Source organism: Aphis gossypii, chromosome 3 (assembly GCF_020184175.1).
Source record: "Aphis gossypii isolate Hap1 chromosome 3, ASM2018417v2, whole genome shotgun sequence".
Taxonomy (NCBI): Eukaryota; Metazoa; Arthropoda; class Insecta; order Hemiptera; family Aphididae; genus Aphis; species Aphis gossypii.
In genome coordinates, this window is record NC_065532.1 from 38,152,534 (window position 1) to 38,173,121 (window position 20,588).

The 20,588-nt window shown below is 30.0% G+C and overlaps 2 protein-coding genes across 2 annotated transcripts in view; one reads left to right on the forward strand and one right to left on the reverse strand.

Moving 5' to 3' along the window:
* LOC114123841 (BMP-binding endothelial regulator protein) overlaps positions 1 to 7,048 on the forward strand; it is a 67,320-nt gene extending 60,272 nt beyond the window's left edge. The window contains exons 7-13 of the mRNA XM_050204713.1: positions 480 to 745; positions 906 to 1,065; positions 1,183 to 1,370; positions 1,513 to 1,714; positions 1,804 to 2,080; positions 2,276 to 2,541; positions 4,906 to 7,048. Of these exons, the coding sequence (XP_050060670.1) occupies positions 480 to 745; positions 906 to 1,065; positions 1,183 to 1,370; positions 1,513 to 1,714; positions 1,804 to 2,080; positions 2,276 to 2,417 (1,235 nt within the window). The 3' untranslated portion in view covers positions 2,418 to 2,541; positions 4,906 to 7,048. The remainder of the gene's footprint in view (positions 1 to 479; positions 746 to 905; positions 1,066 to 1,182; positions 1,371 to 1,512; positions 1,715 to 1,803; positions 2,081 to 2,275; positions 2,542 to 4,905) is intronic.
* LOC114123845 (heparan sulfate glucosamine 3-O-sulfotransferase 5-like) overlaps positions 6,510 to 20,588 on the reverse strand; it is a 39,772-nt gene continuing 25,693 nt past the window's right edge. The window contains exon 4 of the mRNA XM_050204717.1: positions 6,510 to 11,578. Within this exon, the coding sequence (XP_050060674.1) occupies positions 11,033 to 11,578 (546 nt within the window). The 3' untranslated portion in view covers positions 6,510 to 11,032. The remainder of the gene's footprint in view (positions 11,579 to 20,588) is intronic.

Genomic DNA, 20,588 nt, shown 5'->3' on the forward strand with positions numbered 1-20,588 from the left:
TATAAAATATGATTATTGATTAGGTACGTATAGTAGTAAATATATTTTACGTGAATAGCTCACAAATGCATTTTTGTCATTTACACTGACAGTGTATACTATATTTATACTGGTTTTAAGTGGAAAAAATAAAATATAAATAAATCATTTTAAATTGAAAAATTTAGTCAACTTTAATAATGTTGTATTACTTAACCATTGCAATGTACTTGGATTAAATATGGTGAATAAATGTTTAGCAGAATTTTTTTATAAAATAAATATATTTTTGTGCAATCACTGTGTGTGGCCGAGATGCTAAAATTAAAAAAAACTACCTAAGTACCTAGTAGTTCCATAATAAATAAATACTGAAATTACCAACTATTACAATTTATGACTTAGCTCAACTAGTAACTAAATTCGGTTCTGTCTATAGACTTGAATCTATGTACGGTGTATAGAGATATTATAATAAAACTAATGTTGGTTTATTACAGGCAAAAGTAGAAAATTGATGGACCCACCTAGAGGAGCATGTCTGTTAGGCGATAAGATCACGCCGTCAGGCCAGGGGACGCACCCGGACCGGTGCACCGAGTGCACGTGCGCCAACTCGACGGTGGTATGTAAACGGGAGACTTGCCCGCCACTGGACTGTCCCGTGGAGAAACAGACGTTCGCATCGCACAACCAGTGCTGCCCGCAGTGCCCGAGGACCGTGGATAAGAGCGATACGTGCATGGACAACGGCAACATTTATATGGTGGGTATTATTATAATAATAGTATAATATAAAATATTTAACTAAAAACCACGACTCGGAATCTCAGAAGATATTGCTTACTACTTTATTACTATGATACGATCGATATAAATCGTTTGATCAGTATTGGCATTCGTTTTGAAAATATTTTTCATTCCAGAATGGAGACGGTTGGAAAGTGGACGAGTGCAAGTCGTGTTTGTGCGTTCGTGGTCAAGTGCAATGTGCCCAAGAGTTGTGTCCACCGATTTCGTCGTCGTGCCCGGTCAACATGAAGCTGCGAACAGTTCCGGGTTCGTGTTGCCCCCGCTGTGTACCTAGTAAGTTCATCGTGATTTGTTTCAATTCGTTAGTGTTTACTGATAATAGAACAGAATATTAAACAAATCATATTGTAACATATTATCTAAATATCGCGTTTATCGCTGTTGTTTCAGTGGACGGAGTGTGTACAGTATTTGGTGATCCACACTATAGGACATACGATGGAAAATTCTTTAGCTTTCAAGGACCGTGCAAATATCTATTGAGTGCGGATTGTGTGGGCCGGACCTTTAGCATTCGGGTGACCAACGACGCGAGGAACACGAAAAATTCAGCTTGGACGAAAACTATTTCTTTAAGGGTAATTATTGTGTTTATTATTAATACGTAATAACGTCATGGTGTTTTGTGAAAAGCTCTTAACGAAATCGTAGTATAGTTTGGTACACACTACGAAATAAGACATGTAATATTATTATTTAACACGTATTTTGTCCGTGTAGACCGGAGGTTTGAAAGTAAATCTTGGCGAGAACAAACGTATCAAGATCAACGGACAGAGAGTTTCTGTGCCGTATAAGAGAAGCAACGAATTAACTATATCTAACATGAACGATACCGTATTGGTCGAGACCAGAATCGGAGTATCTATCATTTGGGACGGACGAGGATTTCTAGAAGTGTCTGTACCGTCGAGGTACAAAGGTAAGGAAATTCGTTAAAACGTTAACAATTTATTATTTTAATATGATAAATAAATCATTATGACCGTCGCATATTTTTGGTATTCACAGGTAGTTTGTGCGGACTATGTGGAAATTTCAACTCTGTGCCAAGAGACGACATGACTACTAAGGACGGCCGAGTAGAAACCGACGCTCAAGCGTTTGGATCGTCGTGGCGCGTGGGCGGTAAGAACGCGTGCAGTCGACCGCTAAAACCCGCGTTTGTGCAAACGTCATCACAGTGTTCCAAGAAGGGTCCTCGAATTCGAGAACGAATGTGCAAGCCTCTCCGACAACGGATGTTTGCCGCGTGTCACAAAAAGCTCAATCCAGTAAACTTTTTCAGGTTAGATTATTAAATCTGTTTCATGCACATCATTGTATAGTCGTAAATTATTGTTGATAGATGTTTTCACTTTAGAAGGCCAATCTGCTCCTCCTCCTCCCCCCATTGCAGTTATACCTTCATCGGTATATTATTGAACTTGTGTCTTGTATGTAAACTAATGGTTTTTTTAATGCTTTTGCTCACATTTTATAGGTCCTGTCTGACGGACATGTGCGAGTGTCCCACCGGCCGGAAGTGTTATTGCGAGGCAATGACCGCTTACGCGCACAACTGTCGTCGACTTGGCGTGTCGCTACCGGACTGGAGGACCATGACCGGATGCCACACATACTGACCCGCGTCCTCACACCCATCCCGTGCAGTAGACTCCGCTTGTTTGTTGTTGCTAGTCATTGTTTTTTTACACCTTCAACTTTGCGGTAGTCGCCGCGCGTTTACCTGACCGATGGATGGAAATGGTCAGTATATACAATAGAATGTATTATTAACCTAATTAATGTTACGATGCTCATAAAATTGTTGTTATAATTACTGTGTACGATGACATTATGAGGAATAAATCGAAATAGGGTGCAGGTCTAGATGACAAAAATAATTCACTCGAGTCAAGCTTACGACCTGATTAGTACTAAAAGGTCATATGTTTTAAAAAAATAATTAATTAATTATATACGTTCATTATTGTGAGTGAATGTGAGTGAAGATAAAATAATATATTTACACAACTTTTTGAAAAAAAAAAAAAATGATTTTAAAACTAAGAATTTGGCAGTGCGACTTAAAAACTATAACGGACAAAATATTAATAATGCCTTATTACATATTTTTATTTACTATAAATAATTAACAATTATCTTAGAAATAATATTATTGCCGAGTTCGATAAAACTTTAAAATGTATTATGCAACATGATTACATAGTAAATAGTCATTAGCTTAAAGACGATATTGAGTTAATAAAATAACAGTTACAACAATTTAAGCTCTATAAAAAAATAACCATCTTATTGAAAATAAAAGTTTGTTAAGAATTTAACCTGAGGCATAACAATAGTATTCGCAATCGTTATTGTGACACTATACCTACGTCATTCCGGATTATAAAACGCATTAAATTATGGGTTTAATAAGATGTGTATAAAGAAAAAATGCTTGTCGAGTGAACCGACCGCCGTCGTGCATATATTAGATTAGAATCAAAATGAATTAGTCGGTGTTTACAACACGAAAATATCCTTATTTTACAACGCCTTGGCAGGTAGTTACTGCATTAAATTATACATAGTTATAACTTAAGACTAACCCGTACCTGCACCGACAAAATCGTCATAGGCACAACACCAACGTCATAGATCATAAACAATTCGACGCAACCGTCAAACTCTCGACAAAAATATTAAATCAAATAATAATAATATCAACAATTTTTACCTACATAAATTATTGTAATGTAATAACAGTCTTACGTCGCTTGCATATATTATTATTATATTAACCCATAGAAGTGTAGTACCTGTAATATACGTGTTCGATAACATGAGGGCAGCAGCGTTAACATTTTAAATTTAGTAATAATATAATTAACGGAGTGATACCGATTGAGATGTTATGTAAATATGTATAAATTATATTAATATATGTATTTTCTAACGAATCGAAAGAAAAACTACCTTAATAAATCATTTGATAATTGTACATCTAGGGGCTGAGAATTATACATTTTAGTATCCCTTAATATGCCTACGCGCGTAGGAACGAAATAATAGTTTTCAAGACGTTATTAGGAACATAAATCTTCTCGCATTTTTTAGATACACAGATCTGATAAATGATAATAATATTAGTTATTACGTGATCAAACATCAAAGAATTTCACTGAATAAACATCTTTACCTATGTATATAACGTATAATAACGTTGGGTATCTTAAATCATCATCTAGGTAGGTACTTGATTATTATACAATCATTTTAATTTTTACGTCCGAATCCAAATAAAACGTACGCGTGTACCAATTATAATAATATACCTAACGTGATGCCATTATTTGATAACATTTTAAATTAATTTATAAAAGTATTTTTGATTATCAATTTAATGTTTTTATTTTAAATAGAATAATTACACACTAACGGCAAGTTTCAAATTAATTGTATTGTTAACGTTTACCTATATCTACACGTCGATCACATAATCATCACAACGACTAATAATAATATAATTGAACGAATGAAAACAATTCAACAGCAAATAATTATCATATAATATTTTACGTTCGATGCATCACGGTTCCTCGTGATTCATCGTTTTTTTTAATCGAAATCGTTAAAATATATTGTTGTTTAGCTTACAAATGTACAGCATAAATTTCGCTGATGTACAACGTTGGAAAAATCATACATACTGTATTAAATTGAATAAAAGGAGGTACATTAAATATATTATAATTATTTATAATCATAGTCACGTCCTCGAGTTTTGGTTTATCTTATTTTATCGAATTTATTCAACCCAAACATGGCTCCATTTCAAGTATTTAGTGTTAAGTATTCTACCGTTTCGTGGTATACCTACATAAATTTGCATGTTTTTAGCAAAGGTACGAATTAAGTCAAATTTATTGACAAAGAAAAATTTTTAGGGGCATGGTAGTCTGTTCTATTTTTTTCATGTGGGAGGAATAGAAATAAAATATGTATTTTTATGGGAACAGTTTTGATTTTATAAAAATATATAAAAGTACAAAAAACAATCAAAATATTATTACCTACCTATATTATAATCTTGCAAAATGTTTGAAATATTTTTTGACTTTGTTTCAGATCGTGACAAGACACCGTTTCCACGTTACCGTCGACCGACTAAACAGTATTTTACTTGAACAGCCGAATTTTGTTCTTATGCAAATTTATTATATAAAATTATAAAAAAAAAATTGTAGGTAATAATAATTTAGTAACAATTAACTTAATTTTTAAGTGGCTACAACAAACTCCGACCCGGCGACTCTACCATTTGACGGGTGGTCGTCGCCTAATAATATTATATAAACTTATTCTATACCATATTATAATATCAATGGTTTTATTTATTTTTTACATTTAATCAGTTCGATTGTAAGATCGCGACTAATGTCGGCTGATGCCTTAAAACCTAAACGCCGGCGTTTACATTGTAATATATTAATATACATACCGCGGTTTAATAATATAAGTATACCATAAAACAGATTACAGAGTAATGTTATGGTGGGCGTATTTCGATATTGGCCTATGATAATTTATTTGTAATGTGTTTTCGTATAAACGCGAATCTTGACGATTTTTTTTCTCTACATTCGTAATAATAATATATTACTATATTATAATATTATAGTAGCTGCGCGTAATCGTAAGCGGCTTTGCTACGTAAGCTATTTAGCATGCCTTATATAGTGACAGAGAGAACAACGTTCTTTAATACATCATGGTCGTCGTATATATTATATATATAATATGTTATTAATTATTATTTATTATACTTAGTAATATTGTTAAAAAAATGTTTAAGTAGAGCGCTTAAAATATCAAATTGTTTTATAATTGTATTTTTTTTTTCGAAAAACACACAAAATCAATCTAGAATACTGTAATTTATTATTATAGATAGGTAGTTATTAAAATCATTATATATTATATTATTATATAGGTAAGAAGGATTCATATTATATAACTATATGCTATAGAATTATTGTAATGAAAAAAGTATTTTAAATACGTTAAGCGAAATATTGTAAAATAATATTTGTCAAATTTATGTTCCTACTTTTATGTTTTTTTTTTTCACTTATTTATTTTTTTCTAGAAAAAAACTATACTTTCTTTTGTGTAATAAAAAAAAAAAACTTAAAAAAAATGTAAATACATATTGTATACTTTTTGCACATTATATCATTATACTCGCAATGAAACAAATACCCGACTCCGACCGGGCGGTGAAATTGTGTTTTTATAAAAAAAAAATTGATTTCGACATATCTAACAGATGGCGCCACGGATTCTATCCTTCAATTTACAGAGGGCACGTGTTTAGTTGGTCGTATATTATTAACATTTTTTACTGTACACGCCTCGATTCTTTGAACGATTATCGACAGTAATTTACAAAAAACCACACGTGAATCGAGTTGTTTTGGTGTCGGAGAAATGGAAAAAAAAATCAATTATCCACGTTTTAAATGTACATACTACATAATATATAGGTACGAGAGTATATATAAAAAAAGGACGATACACGTACACAGGTATTTTTGATTTTTGTAATCGCGTGTCGTGCGCCCAACACACAAACGCACGAGGCACGCATCTATACGTTTTATATTTTAAACAAATCGTTAACAAAAATAACAGTATCGTAGTGATGACGCTATAAGAAAATTCAAAAAATCTATTTTTTAAAACGGTGTCCGACCCGGCCAAAAAGTGCTCGGGACCGGAACGATTTATTATATAATAATAATAATAATAATAATAATAATATTATACTATCTTATAATAATAATAATATAATGACTGCAGTCGACCGGCGGCGGCAGGACACGCGACAATCGGCTACCGTCCGGAGACGTTCGAAATCCGTCGATTTCATCCGGCGAGGGATCAGCACAGTGCGCCCGCCGACCGACGGCCGACGTCGTCGTATAAAATAATAACAACGATACAACGACAATCTTAATTATATATTACACGCGTTACGTAAGAATGCGACAATAAGTACTGTTTGTATTATGCTTATTGCCGTGGCGCAGACAAACGTCCGGAGACGAATATCATTTTAAAACGTGCGATACATATAGTCACGTGTATAATATTAATTATATTGTCATCATTATATTAATAATAATATGTAGGTACGTAGAAGAGAGAGAAAGAGAGAGAGAGAGAGAGAGAGATAGAGTAAAAAAAAAAAAAAAAACAAACAAACAAACAGCAACACTTAATAATAATATTATTATACAATATGACTAGAAAACGATTTTGTACGAAAAAAATAATAATACAATAACAATATTGTGCTACAGTTGGAACAAATCGTATTGTTCACGCGATGATAATATAAAATTATGTAAATAATATTATAATATTGATATGTATACAGTCTAAAAATCGTAAACGTGCTACTATATATTATAATATAAACACTCGAGATGCGCCTATAATATTATGATCGCGGTACGAAAGCTGACCGCGGAGGCTAACGATCACTCGCGAGACTAAAGTGTCGCCGCGATGGACTAGAAGCGGTGGCAAAATGGTTTGCTTTTGGGTTTCGTTACGATATAATAATAATATCATCATCATTTTAACGACGACTGGACAACCGGTTGCTGAAGTTCCGGGGGGGAGGTCGGATTTTAAATTTTGTATATTATTCGATTGTTAAATTATTATACTTGTACAATTGTCTAGAAAAGTCTGACGAATACTATTTAAATTTAGTATAATGTATTTTTTCCCTAAATTAAAAAATATAACTGTAATATCAGTATCATAATTTATCAGAAAAATAAAACGAATAGTTTATTTTTTGATTATTCGCTATAATCAGCGGGTCAGTATTACTCACTGCTGCATGGTACATAGTTGTTTGGAGATTCATCCTGTAGTAGGTATTTGTAATTTTGGACGTTTTTATCTTGAATTTTTTCAATACATTTAAAATATCTGCATTGATTCCAATTTTTCAATTTGAGAAAACTTATCGTTTGGTCATTTGGCATTTAAATTATATAGGTATACTATTTTTGGTTTTTACATATACGATTTCGCGTAGTCACAGAGAGTTATATGATTCAGACTAAAATAAATATTCAAAATTCGATTTATTAACAGGCACTATATGATTATGATATAGTCATATTGTAGTCTATACATATTTATAATTTAAAGTGTTTATATTTATACGATTTACCTTCATTTATTTACTTATTTTTTTTTTTTGTAAATTTCATTGATTGAATTGTAAAATATTATTATGAGCGGTATAGTTATTTCTCGGGATCAGTATATTCAGTTGTCCAGTTGTCACAATATAATAATAAATAATAATATTGATATGCATAATATTGCTCTCCGAGTCACCTGTGGTACCGCAAATGTACATTGCAATTCTAAAAAAAAAAAATACCTATACAATGATCGACTTAACAATAAATTATTATACGATAACGGTAAAAAAAGTACATCAAATACAAATACAATCATAAGTTATATAATATTAAACGCTACTTAATAAAAATGATATGTATTCGTTTGGTAAACATTGTTTTTTTCAATCCAAATAGTTTTCACGGTATTGGTATATTATATGATATGTATATGTTACAATATAATATTAAATGTGATATGATATGTATACGTTGTACCTAACCTTCACGGATTACGAAACATACAAATATGAGATAAGACCACGTGTCGCTAGGATTTCTGTGTGACAGCGATGAAGCTTAAGACGCAATCGCGTTGGTAGTAAATCTAGAAAAATCATTTACATTTATTTTTTAATATTAGTAAAGTTGTATTGATATATAAAATAATAATAAAGACGGTCGACGTATTTATATAACTGTAAACGACATCGAAAAAATGACACACAGTTCCTTACGACTTTTGTCCCCTTATTTTTTATACGGCGATAATACAAATACAATTTAAAATTTCTCTTAATCATAATATAATAATAATAATTATGCTACGTTCCAAACATTGATATGTTTTAAGTTACTTAAAATATAATATTACAAACGACTTATTAGATATACACGAAAAAAGTCTATAATTGATATGATCATTGTTTTTTTTTTTTGTTTTTTTTAAAGAACAATAATTATAATAATAATAATAATCGTAACGAACATATAAATACATATATAAATATATACTATAACATAACGTAATAATTTTCCTATTTATAACAATATGTAAGTAAATAATTAATCAACCATTTTGAAAAGAAAGTCATTATTGCTCATTGAAAGTTTTAAATATGTAAAAGTAGTAGGTAAGTAATAATAATGCACTATGATAATATTATTATGCTTGGTACCTCTCATCTATAATATTAAGTAGATTTAACTTTGAAAATTATATACCTATTGGTAACCAGAGGAGAATATGTGGAACATGTATTGATATATTATATTTGTTCTTCATACATTTGTACTATTTAAAACGCTTTTAGGTACGTAAGTGGTTTTTATTATTTTTTTTTCACACCGACTACGATCAACTGAACAAACGCTTTTTTCTATGGTAATATCGCGACTGGGGATGGTAATTTTTCTTTTGGCCATAATATAACGACTTTGACAGTCTATTAACGAAACTATATAATTATGTTAAATAATCTATGAATATTGCACGTCTGAAACGTATGATGGAATAATCTGAAGATCGTTATTGAAGCAGTTGTGTCTTCACTACAATTATAATTTATAATATTTAAACAACGTTCAAACAAACGGCAATAATAGAGAAACATAATATAGGTAATATGTTAAATTTATGGCTTATTGGCTAACACCTGTATAATTATGTTTATGGGAAAAGTATACAGTAGTGTACAATAGACGGGAATTTAGTTGATAGTTAATCGTAAATCGGTCATGAAAAATGAAATAAATAATGTTAAAAACATTTCATAACATTAAGATTGAAAATTATTTTAAAAAGAAACAAAAAAATAAATAAATAACAAAATAACAAACTAATCTTATGCGTGGGTGTATGAGAGAATACTATGTTATTATTAAATGTACACAATATAATTTGATATGTCGGTCGATTTTATGTAATGCTGCAAAAACCATCGAGAGTGTAAAAAAAATCTATTTTGATATGTTCAATGTTTATTATTGACTTCGGTGAAATCATTCATATCCGTGACTCATGTTATTAGTAAAGAAACGAAGACTCATAGCAGATTCAAACGAAAGACGACGAAGAAATATTGCAGATAGCAATGTCGAAAAGGTACGATGTCGATCGAGCACCATATAATATATTTTTTGAATGTTATGGAAAAAAAATGCATAACATACTTTACATTTTAATTTTTATTATTATTGCCATAATTTATTGTAGTCGCGTTGTGGTGGAATGAATAGCATTGCACGTAAAAAGTAAAAACCACATGCGCTTAAAATGAAAAAAAAAATTATCGTTTTTTTAGTATCATATTATTCATATTATTTTGATCAATTCAATATACTTGAATAGTATTCTGTTTGTATTATAAACGGAAAAATCCTAATGTGATTAATTTTATTTTAAATTCCGTGTTATGGTGGTTCTATTATAAGGTCCTATTATACTTCAGATTAGGTTATGTGGTTTATTACGAGCATTTCCGAAACCAACCGGTTCGTAGGTCACCTCAAACGCTACAATAATAATATTATCATCGTGATATCGAAATACTTTCTTTTCTGAAATATAACCATTTCACAAAATAAATATATGGCGTGGTTTTGAAGGAAAACGATTTAAGCTCGCACGGCGTACTCCTACCATTCCTGTCGTTCGCTATTTCTTGCTCTCAATATAATATATATTTTATATGCATATATTATAATATAATATGCACTGTGCAGGTAGTATGAGCATGGCAGTGTTCAAACGTTTCGTTTCATGTGATAAAAAGAACAAATCGAGCGCACACTTTAAGTCTAGTACATAAAGCGAAGCGCTCGGCACACAATATAGCCGCGGTCAGTACATATCATTATGTTGTGACGTTATAGTAATATTTATAATGTTATAAATATATGTATAAATATATATTATATTATATAGTATCCCTGTATACAAAACTCCAAAATAACGAAAAACATTAAAAAAAAAATTAATAAAAACGGTGTCATCGTGACATCCACATTCGTCCCTTTCCCCAAAACACCACTAAAATCATTCGTTACTTTTCCGGCCACCCAAAGTCCTGTCCCAATACGTCATACAGCTTCTGATTGTGCTGACCGAAGTGTTCGCGGAGCTTTGCCACGACCGCCGGCTGGATTTCTGGGTGTTTCCGGCCCTTGGTCTCCTTCAGGCACTTGTCTACAGGCCCGTACCGCAGACAGTAGAATCCTTTGGTACGGTTGAAGTAGAAGTTTTCGGCGCTTATTCTATGCTCAAGGCCCAGGAACGTCTCGATGCGATTCAACTCGGACACGGGGTTGGTGATGAGCCGGTCACCGTTGACCACGAACAACTGGTCCCTGGGGAACACGTCCAGCCACCGGTAAACGTGGTTATGGTAAGTGGACACGGCCACCGGCCGGTAGTTGGTGTTAACCGTGCCATCCGGCTTCACCACCAGCTGCTCGAACGATCGACTGCTACGGTTCGCCAAGGGGTTGCTGTGCAACTGCGTGTAATCTGATATGGCTCTGATCACAGGATCCCTGAGGATGAGCAGCAGTTTAATGCTCGAATTCATCGCCTTGATGCGTTCCGGTACCTGCGAACGAGATATATAAAGTAACATCGTTCGTATATATTATAATAATATAATATGAAAGATATAATATTGTATTAGAAGTAGGAAGTATTTATACACGATCCACTGGATGTATTAAACTTATAAAAATAATTAGTTTTTGGAAGAAAGGTATTTTTTTACGATTTTATTAATTTTTTAATATTTAAATAACTATTTTAAATTTTTTAGTCACTACTTTTTTATACTTTTAAGCAAAATATTTAACATCCTTCATTTTCTCACATTAAAAAAAAAAAAAACTATTTGTTAAAATAAAATATATCAAATTAATTATTTTATTTCATTATATCAGTTAGATTGTTCACATGCTCTCTACCTAATATACAATTGAACCAAGTATCTCTATAAAGTGCTCTAGAGAATAGATTTTAATTTTAAAATTAGTTACTTGGTCCAAAAATTGTAGGTAAATTAAAATTATGATGTAAAAAAGTATAGTTATAAGTATAATACATATTTCAAATTATGTCTATAAAAATTAAAAACCATTCTTTTTTTTTAAAACAAAATAACACAATAATATATTATGATTTTGTGTAAAATGGATCACTTCATACAATATTACTTATAAGTAAATATAGTTTAGCAGTTCAGTTGTTGTTTTTGTTGTTATTAAATGTTTATTATTACTGTAGTTTCGCTATTAAGTGACTCGCTTAGTAAACAGTCGCTTTTTTTCGTTTTATCAAACAAGCAGGCGCCATATTATGTTTTTCATGGTTCATTTTATTATTTTCGATATATATATAGTAAAATTATTAATATATAATTTATAAAATACAAATGCATTGTGTAATATTTATGTAAAATATTGTTCAGTCAATGATACAATACAAGTATAGGTATGATATGAAAAATACGGATCTCATAAAGTATTGTGACGGAGAAAAATATTAAATTATCTTGGTTTAAAAAACTAGATTTTTTTTTCAATAATCTACTTTAGCCACCAAAACAATCAATTTACATTTTTATATTTTTAAACGTAGTAAATTTAAGTTGTTGTGATACTCACACGTGTAACATAAGAATATTATCTAGGACTCAATAAAGTTTTTTTTTTATATTTTAATTTTAAATCCAGTTACGAACTTTTTCAAACATACAAAAAAATATTCGTTTGAAGAAGGTAATTCATGTAAGAATAAAAACCTCTTATTATAGTTTATTTATATTTTGTATTTTTAGTTTATTTTAACACAGAAACGTACTTGAAAAATTCAAATTTAAAACATTGAATATTCTGTTGTTTAGTTATATTATAACAATGAGGGCTTTGCTGAATTTTGAGACTTTCAAAGTATAATAAGTGAGTGTTTCAGAGATTACCACTTGAGGTGTTAAAAGTAGTTTCTAGCTAACAATCAGGCAGAGGATATACAATATTATACATATTCATGTATATCTTATAGAATACATTACCTTCCTGAAAGGATTCACTAAACGTATCACGTATGTACTACAATGCCAATATCAATGATATCGTGTTACAACGTTGGCGTGAAATGCATTTTGTGATTTTTTCGATAAGTTTATACGAAAATTTAAACAATGAAAATAATTCCACTAAGATAAATTTCAGCGAGTCTTCGTTTAATTAACAACGCAATAGTATGGAAAAGGCGTGTATCATAATAATAATAATAATATAATATAATATAATGTATTGCGTTTTGTAGTATCAGCTTTTCATTGTTTGTTTGTAGTTATACATTTTAGTCAAAATAATAATAATATTGTGTATGCGTATAATATACGGCTCACGTCTCACGAAGATTTACGATTTTGATGTGATACGGGTAACAATATGCAAACACTCTATTAGCCAACCACTTTAAATTAATACAAATCCTCGTGGGACACCCTGTATGCATATCCACTTAAGTATTGAACGGCCGCGTGAATGAAACTGTTATTGATAACAACGAGATATGATAAGCACATTATAATATGATATTACATCAGAGACGCGGATGCTTAAAAAACAACCTCAGATTAATATAATATTGGATGTGAAATGTTATATCATTGTATTATAATAACAACCGCAAAATTTACGGATATGGGTTGTAATATTTTGTACACTGTCTGTAATGGCCCTGCGGTACATGTGGCGAAATATTTCACCCTCGATCGAGGCGAATGCAAACGACTTGTGAATACGTCATAGTTAATATTGACTGTCGGCGTTATCTCCAAGAGTGAATCAAACGACGAGTACCTCCACTAATTATTACTGCAGTGCTTTTTCATAAGTCATGAATATTTTCAAACCCTCGCGTGCCACAATAAACGTTGACTGTGCTTATATATTATTATTATAGCTATATCAAACAGTGTTAAACAGTTCGGTCTCAGGCGACCATTATTAATAGAAACGAGACACGAAATACACCCAAAAATGAAGTATATCAAAGCATTATTAGAAGTCAAGTAGATGCTATTGTGTTATACGAGGAGTGAATATTTAATAACGACGCTATATCGAACTATCGATAAGGTACGTAGAAATATAGGAATAATAATGGTTTATTTTTTTTTAACTTTTAATACCTATCACTAAATCGAACGATTTAATCATAATCAGTCGCTGTCTATAGTTTACGCCTAAGTGCCGTTTAAAGAATCACGAAAAAATTGTATAGCACAAATAAAGTTTGGTGAAACACTTAAATTTGTAACTGTGAGTTTTTTTTTTTTGTTGACAGATGTGTATAGGGATAATGCTATCACATGTAATCACTTCAAAAACAAAATATGATATTATCGTCCAAGTAATGTTGATAGTATTATTCAATATTAAGTTTATAATTATGACTAAACGTTTGCTCATCCTCAGAGAACAAGAAGGTAAGAATAATGCAGTCTAAATTGTGAAAAAATGACTCTTCGATCAAGACAATTTACTGGATCGTAAAGCCGTAAAGGTTTTTTTCATAAAAAAAATTAAACTTGGGGCCCAAAATCTTTCCCTGCCGTCCAAATATGATATATCTCACATGGGTGACTGTTAATTTTTTAAGAATTAAAAACTACGTAAATTTGGCTTATTTTGGACCAATTTAAGGCAATTGAAATTTATTGTAAAAACAAAATTAATAAAGATAATTATAATACACAGTTTACGCTGATATGTAATAATGGTTCATAGAATTAAAGAATAATAATAAATAAAAATTAATATTGCACACTGTATAAGTTTACTATAATCGTCGATAAATAATAATATGTAATAGTCATACCAATATTTTTTGAATTAATCATATATTAAAACAGAAAATATTTTATTTTATTATTTTAAATTATTTATTTCATTTGCAGATTTAATCCACATAAGACATTATAATATGTTACAAGTATAATTAAACATAATATTATGTTTGTCAATATTGAGTATCTAACGTTTCTTTATAAGGTAATTTTTAACTTTAAATTTCATATTATATTCTTTTACTCTTGTAGATATACAAGTAAAGACAAATTGTCGAAGTCCTCGAACTAATAGACAGCTCTGAAATATTTTGAGTCGACAGCTAATGCATAAAATGTATAGTATCAAACGAACAGTATGTATAACGTGTACGTCACGGCTTATAATAAATTTATGTTGTGTGAGTCGAGCGTGGGAAAAAAACGATGCAATCTATATAATATTTATATATCCAGGTCGCATATTACATATTATTTCATAACATAGGTTATGGTATAAGGTTCCTCCTAAAAATAACAATAATAATAATAAAAATATGTTATAATTTTATTAAATCGAAAAAAGTTTTAACTCCGCTGTCGGGGACATCTCCTATAGTAGTCACGCGTCATGCAGTTTATTATTATTATTTTTATGTATTGTATTGTAGCGAATCGTTTTTCGATTATTATTAGCCCGCCACGAATGGGAGTGCCCATCAAGCGTAATGCGTAAACATTGCGTGGGTACCTATATAAACGCATTCAAATGGTTGTAATAATATAATGACTGTTTTTAAAATATAATTGCTTTTCTGAAAATTCGATGAGCTTCCGATATTTTGCAAGAGGAAAGTATAAAATTGTTTTTAAAATAAACAACAAGTACACGGAAATCTAATTAATTGTTTTGTTTAATGCACGCGAGTCTATATTATGCTGACAAACTATGTGTATTCGGTTTATCTGCTCATTCGTCAGACGTTTTATCTTGTCCACTAAGGTTTTGGATCTGTCGTTTAACAAGCGACATACCTACAAACGATTTAATTTTAGTTTGCTCGGCACCTTTGAAAGTAAAAAATTACCCCACCCTCATACATCTTGTATAAACACGAGTACAATAATAGAATTACTTCGCTTAGTTACGGAGGTCCGTTAGCCACGGGTGCGATAATTTATTACATTATATTATAATATATCATACTATATCTACCTACACTGCAGCGAGAAATATTATTAAATTTCAACTACATCCACTCATTTTGTGTAAAAAAATATTGTAGAAGTACATTTTTCATAATATTAAATAATAATATTTTTTGGAAAATCTTGTTATTCGTTTTGTATATATATATATATTTTAATAAATCTTATAACAATATTGATATTACTATATTAGATAAAAATATATTTTTGTTCGATACTTTAAAATTAAAATACTAAGAATATTCACGATATGATATTTTAATTGACATTTAAATGAAGAAATATTTGTATGTCATAGCCAATCATTTTTTCAATCATTCAAAGACGTACACGGTTGTTAATTTATTAAACAACGTATTATTATGTTGCGATTTAATATTAGAATTTAGCTGATCGTGTGTTTAACAGGACCCGCTTAACTAGAATTGGGTCGATAGACATTTGTGCTCTGTCGACATCAACGTATAAACTCGTATTTCTGTCATCTGAACTCAAAAAATCAATCGTTTCGGGTAAAATGAAAATAAAAGAAAATCTACTCAAACGAATACTTTTCAGAACTTAATCTTACATTAATAAAATATATTGATAATAAAATTATAATTATTTTTTATTAATTCCTATTTCCTACCTCACCGCTTTTCAAAAAAAAAAAAAAAAATAAATGAACCAATGGTAATGGTAATGGCCAAGTCTGTTGGCAGCTGTATCAATATAGTCTGCGCCGAGTAGGAAATTCTTATAACCTCAACGAACATCCGTCCAATGTTTTCAAACTGTGATATAAAAAATGTGATTGTCCATCAATCGTTTTTATAAACGAATCGCCATCACTCAATTTGTCAATTATAATACTAATAAAATATACATATATATGTATAATTGATGTACTCTGAAAACAAATCGAAATTAAGTTCCCGCAACTAACTCGTTGCAGCATTGTAGGTCAAAACGCGCGGCTGTCATCGTCTTATACTATATAGTATATACATATGTCAAACTGTATGTATACTTTAAAATGGATTTGGTTGTGATTCGCCACCATCGCTACCTCCACCACTGTAATCTCAGCCAAATGAATTGAATATTTACATTTCTAAAATATTATTATAAATACTGCCTCTAATCGATACACAGATATCGACAGCTGTCGATCACTTCCAATGTTTTTCCGGCAGAGATATACATAATATAACACGAATAAAACGCTCTAACAATTTACGTTTTACGTATGCTAATAATAATAAGAAAAAAAAAATAGAGAAACCCTAGTTGAATAAATTATGTGATATTATTCAAATCCAAAAATGTTTGCAAAAAAAAAAAAGTATTTCACATCGAAACAATTGTCCTTTATATTTACCTATTTAATGTAGTGCGTATAATCGACATGGCTCTATTGTTTATTGTTTATATACTTTATTTTCGAAAAACGTCTCCCTCGAAAAATCAATAGTTCACTTGGTCTCGACAACGTTTAGTCTTTATTTGTGAAGAACAGTCGACATCGTTAAAACCACCGACCATTTCGTTATTAATTCAAATACAACGCCACCCGCTGAGTGTTACTTGTCAGGAAAGAATCCGCATGTGAAAATTATCTTTTTCCCGTGCAACGTTAAAATAAGTTGAGAAAAAACATACACTTACTCCCACGGATCGCGCATATTATATTATTATGCCATTTAATAATATACAACCTTCGAAGAAAATCCCAAGAGATTACCAACGAGATTTGCTACCGTAAGCGGTTAGGTATCTTAACGAATTTTCCCCACGTTCGTAATGGGTACCACGTACCAACGTCCAACATATACTGTTTTTCACTACGGGCGGCGTGCCAATAATTTTTTTTTTACGAAAGTAACTACTGTTATTTTTTTGCTCAGCGTTAACCATTATTGTGCAGTCGTGATCATTGTAAACGAATAAAGTTCATACCGTAACCAGTAGAAAAATATTTATGAAACTCTGTTAACACGTTCCGCGACTAAATATAATAAGATGGCATACTTAATTTAAAATTAAAATGATCGGAAGTATTATACGTATTGTTGAATAGAATCGTCGACTAGATAATTTGAACAAACTGTGAAAATTCTTCTTAACCGTTGCGCGTCGTTGGTGTTATAGTCGTGTACCACAAACGCGCTGAGATGAGTTAATTACTCGAACGAGTAGACAAATAATAAACATTGCGATCGAACTATACGATAATACAAACGTCCACAACGCACGTATATGTTAATTAAATATAAACGCCTATATGTATTATGTATGTACTATATTTCAGTGTAATCATTCGTCGGCAAACTTCAAAGAAGTTCATTTATTTCGTAATTGTGTATTTTATCAGTATAATATAATAAGTCAGGTAAGTACACATTAAATATTTTAACAGTTTGACTTATACGACTACTATACATTTCTAACGTTATATTACGAAATTGTATTTTATTAATGCACAGTTACAAGACTACGAAATACAAAGAAAATAATAATAATAACTTCTAATGCTTATCAAGAGCACGGTTCTTTTAAAAAGTTCAAACGATATTAATATTGTTTTTATGCGAATAAGAAGAAACTTTCAGTGCATTTCCTTAATTTACATAGAAATGGCCAATATTATACGCGAGTCTCAAATAGAACTGTAAAATTATAAATTCTCAATATTTTTATCTCGATCGAAATTTACTTTACGTATAATTTTAAACTTATATCAAAAACATTGTCTTGATTAAGCACAATATTATATCTTACGTTTTCTTCACGTGTAAAAAATAAAAATATTGATACAATCTAAATATCATTATATTTTATTTGAAGCTGTATAAATAAAAAAACTTAAAAAATGAATAAGATTATTAGAAAGCTAAGGGAACGTTCATAAAAAACTTAAGCCAATAAATTGTACACCGCATCCGCATTTAAAATATATATAAAAACATGAAATTTAAATGTTGGTTATGCACGAAAGTCAAATTTGTAATTTATATAAATAAATAAATTACTTTATCCTCATCATAAGTTTACTTCGGGCTTTTGAAGAATACATAGTGAATAATATAATATGTAAAATGTATACATTGCTGTTACTCATAAATTATCCACTTGCGCAAGCATCAACCTTGAACGATATCAACTAATATTTTAATTATTGATCAAAAGTTTTTATGGTAAAATATTTTTTAATTATATAATACATATTATGTAATTATTATGTGTTAAGTATAAAAAACAATTTTTTTTAAATATTTGAATGTTTATTAAATTATGACAGAAAATGTGCAATTTCTAGTGAATACGAATTACTAATAAAAAGTAATGTTAAATGTTGTCAAAAGTGAATGAATAATGGACATAAATATTGAATAAACACAATTACATTTCATACTTTCAATCTGAAGTATGAATCAAAATCTTAGTTTATAACTGACTGCTTTTTTGGTATTTTATTTCAAATTACTTTTTAATATAATAATATTGTAATTAAGACGGCACGTGGTGATGAATATTGATAAATGAATTAATACTATTATTGTTAAGTAATATTATAAGTATGAAATTTTGGCGACCCGGCAGATTGAATAGGCAATTTAGGGGCAGTTGTGTACTGCGAGAAATTAAACAGTATTTTGTTGTAGTATAATAATTTATTTCTTTTAGATGTTCAAGTTAGTGATCATAATTTATTATTTTTGTTGAAAAATTGAGAAAAATGTAAATATTTTAATCATAAAGTATAAACAAGATAAGATTAGATACATCAAATAGTTATTATTTTTCTATACTCTTCATTATTTTAATACAAAAAAATATATGATTTTATGTTTAATATTTTTAAAGAAGCGTCTACTCATTATGCTAATATTTCCCGGTGATTCACAATCTATTTAAAATAATAGTTATTCCAATGATTTATTAAATAATAAATTAAAGTAAAATCAATAATAATTTACACATCAGACATCTTATTTAAATATTTATGTAAACATAATCTAAATTTTTATTAAATATAGCATATCACAGGAATACTGTCTTTTTAGCATTTTTTTTTTTTAATTCTCTGAAGTAGTTTCTGATAAATTTTATATAATAAGAGGATTGTAACGGATAGTTAGTTAGTTAGTGCAGTTCTTATAATATAATGCAACTTATTACTAATTCAGTGATAGTGAATATTTTGAGTTTGATTAAAAAAATGTTATTTATAACGTAGGTAATGCAATAGACGTTGGTTTCGAATACTTGGACTGATTAGGTGTTAAAAAATTTTAACTGTGCCACATAGTTGGATGCCATAAGACAAAATGGGCCTTGGAAGTAAATAAAACAGTAATAATTATTGCTAGTGATTTTGCGTGTCATTCTTGCGTAAAGAACATTCTAGTATTATTTGTAGGGTTCCTATTTTAGTATGTGTTGTGTCGAAGCAAGTACTATAAAATAAAATAATGTCATTATATCACATTCAATGTAATACAAAGAGTTTTTCAATAATCAAAGAATAAAAATACATCAATATAACTTATAAATATAATATTTGTACAATATTTGTATAGCAAAT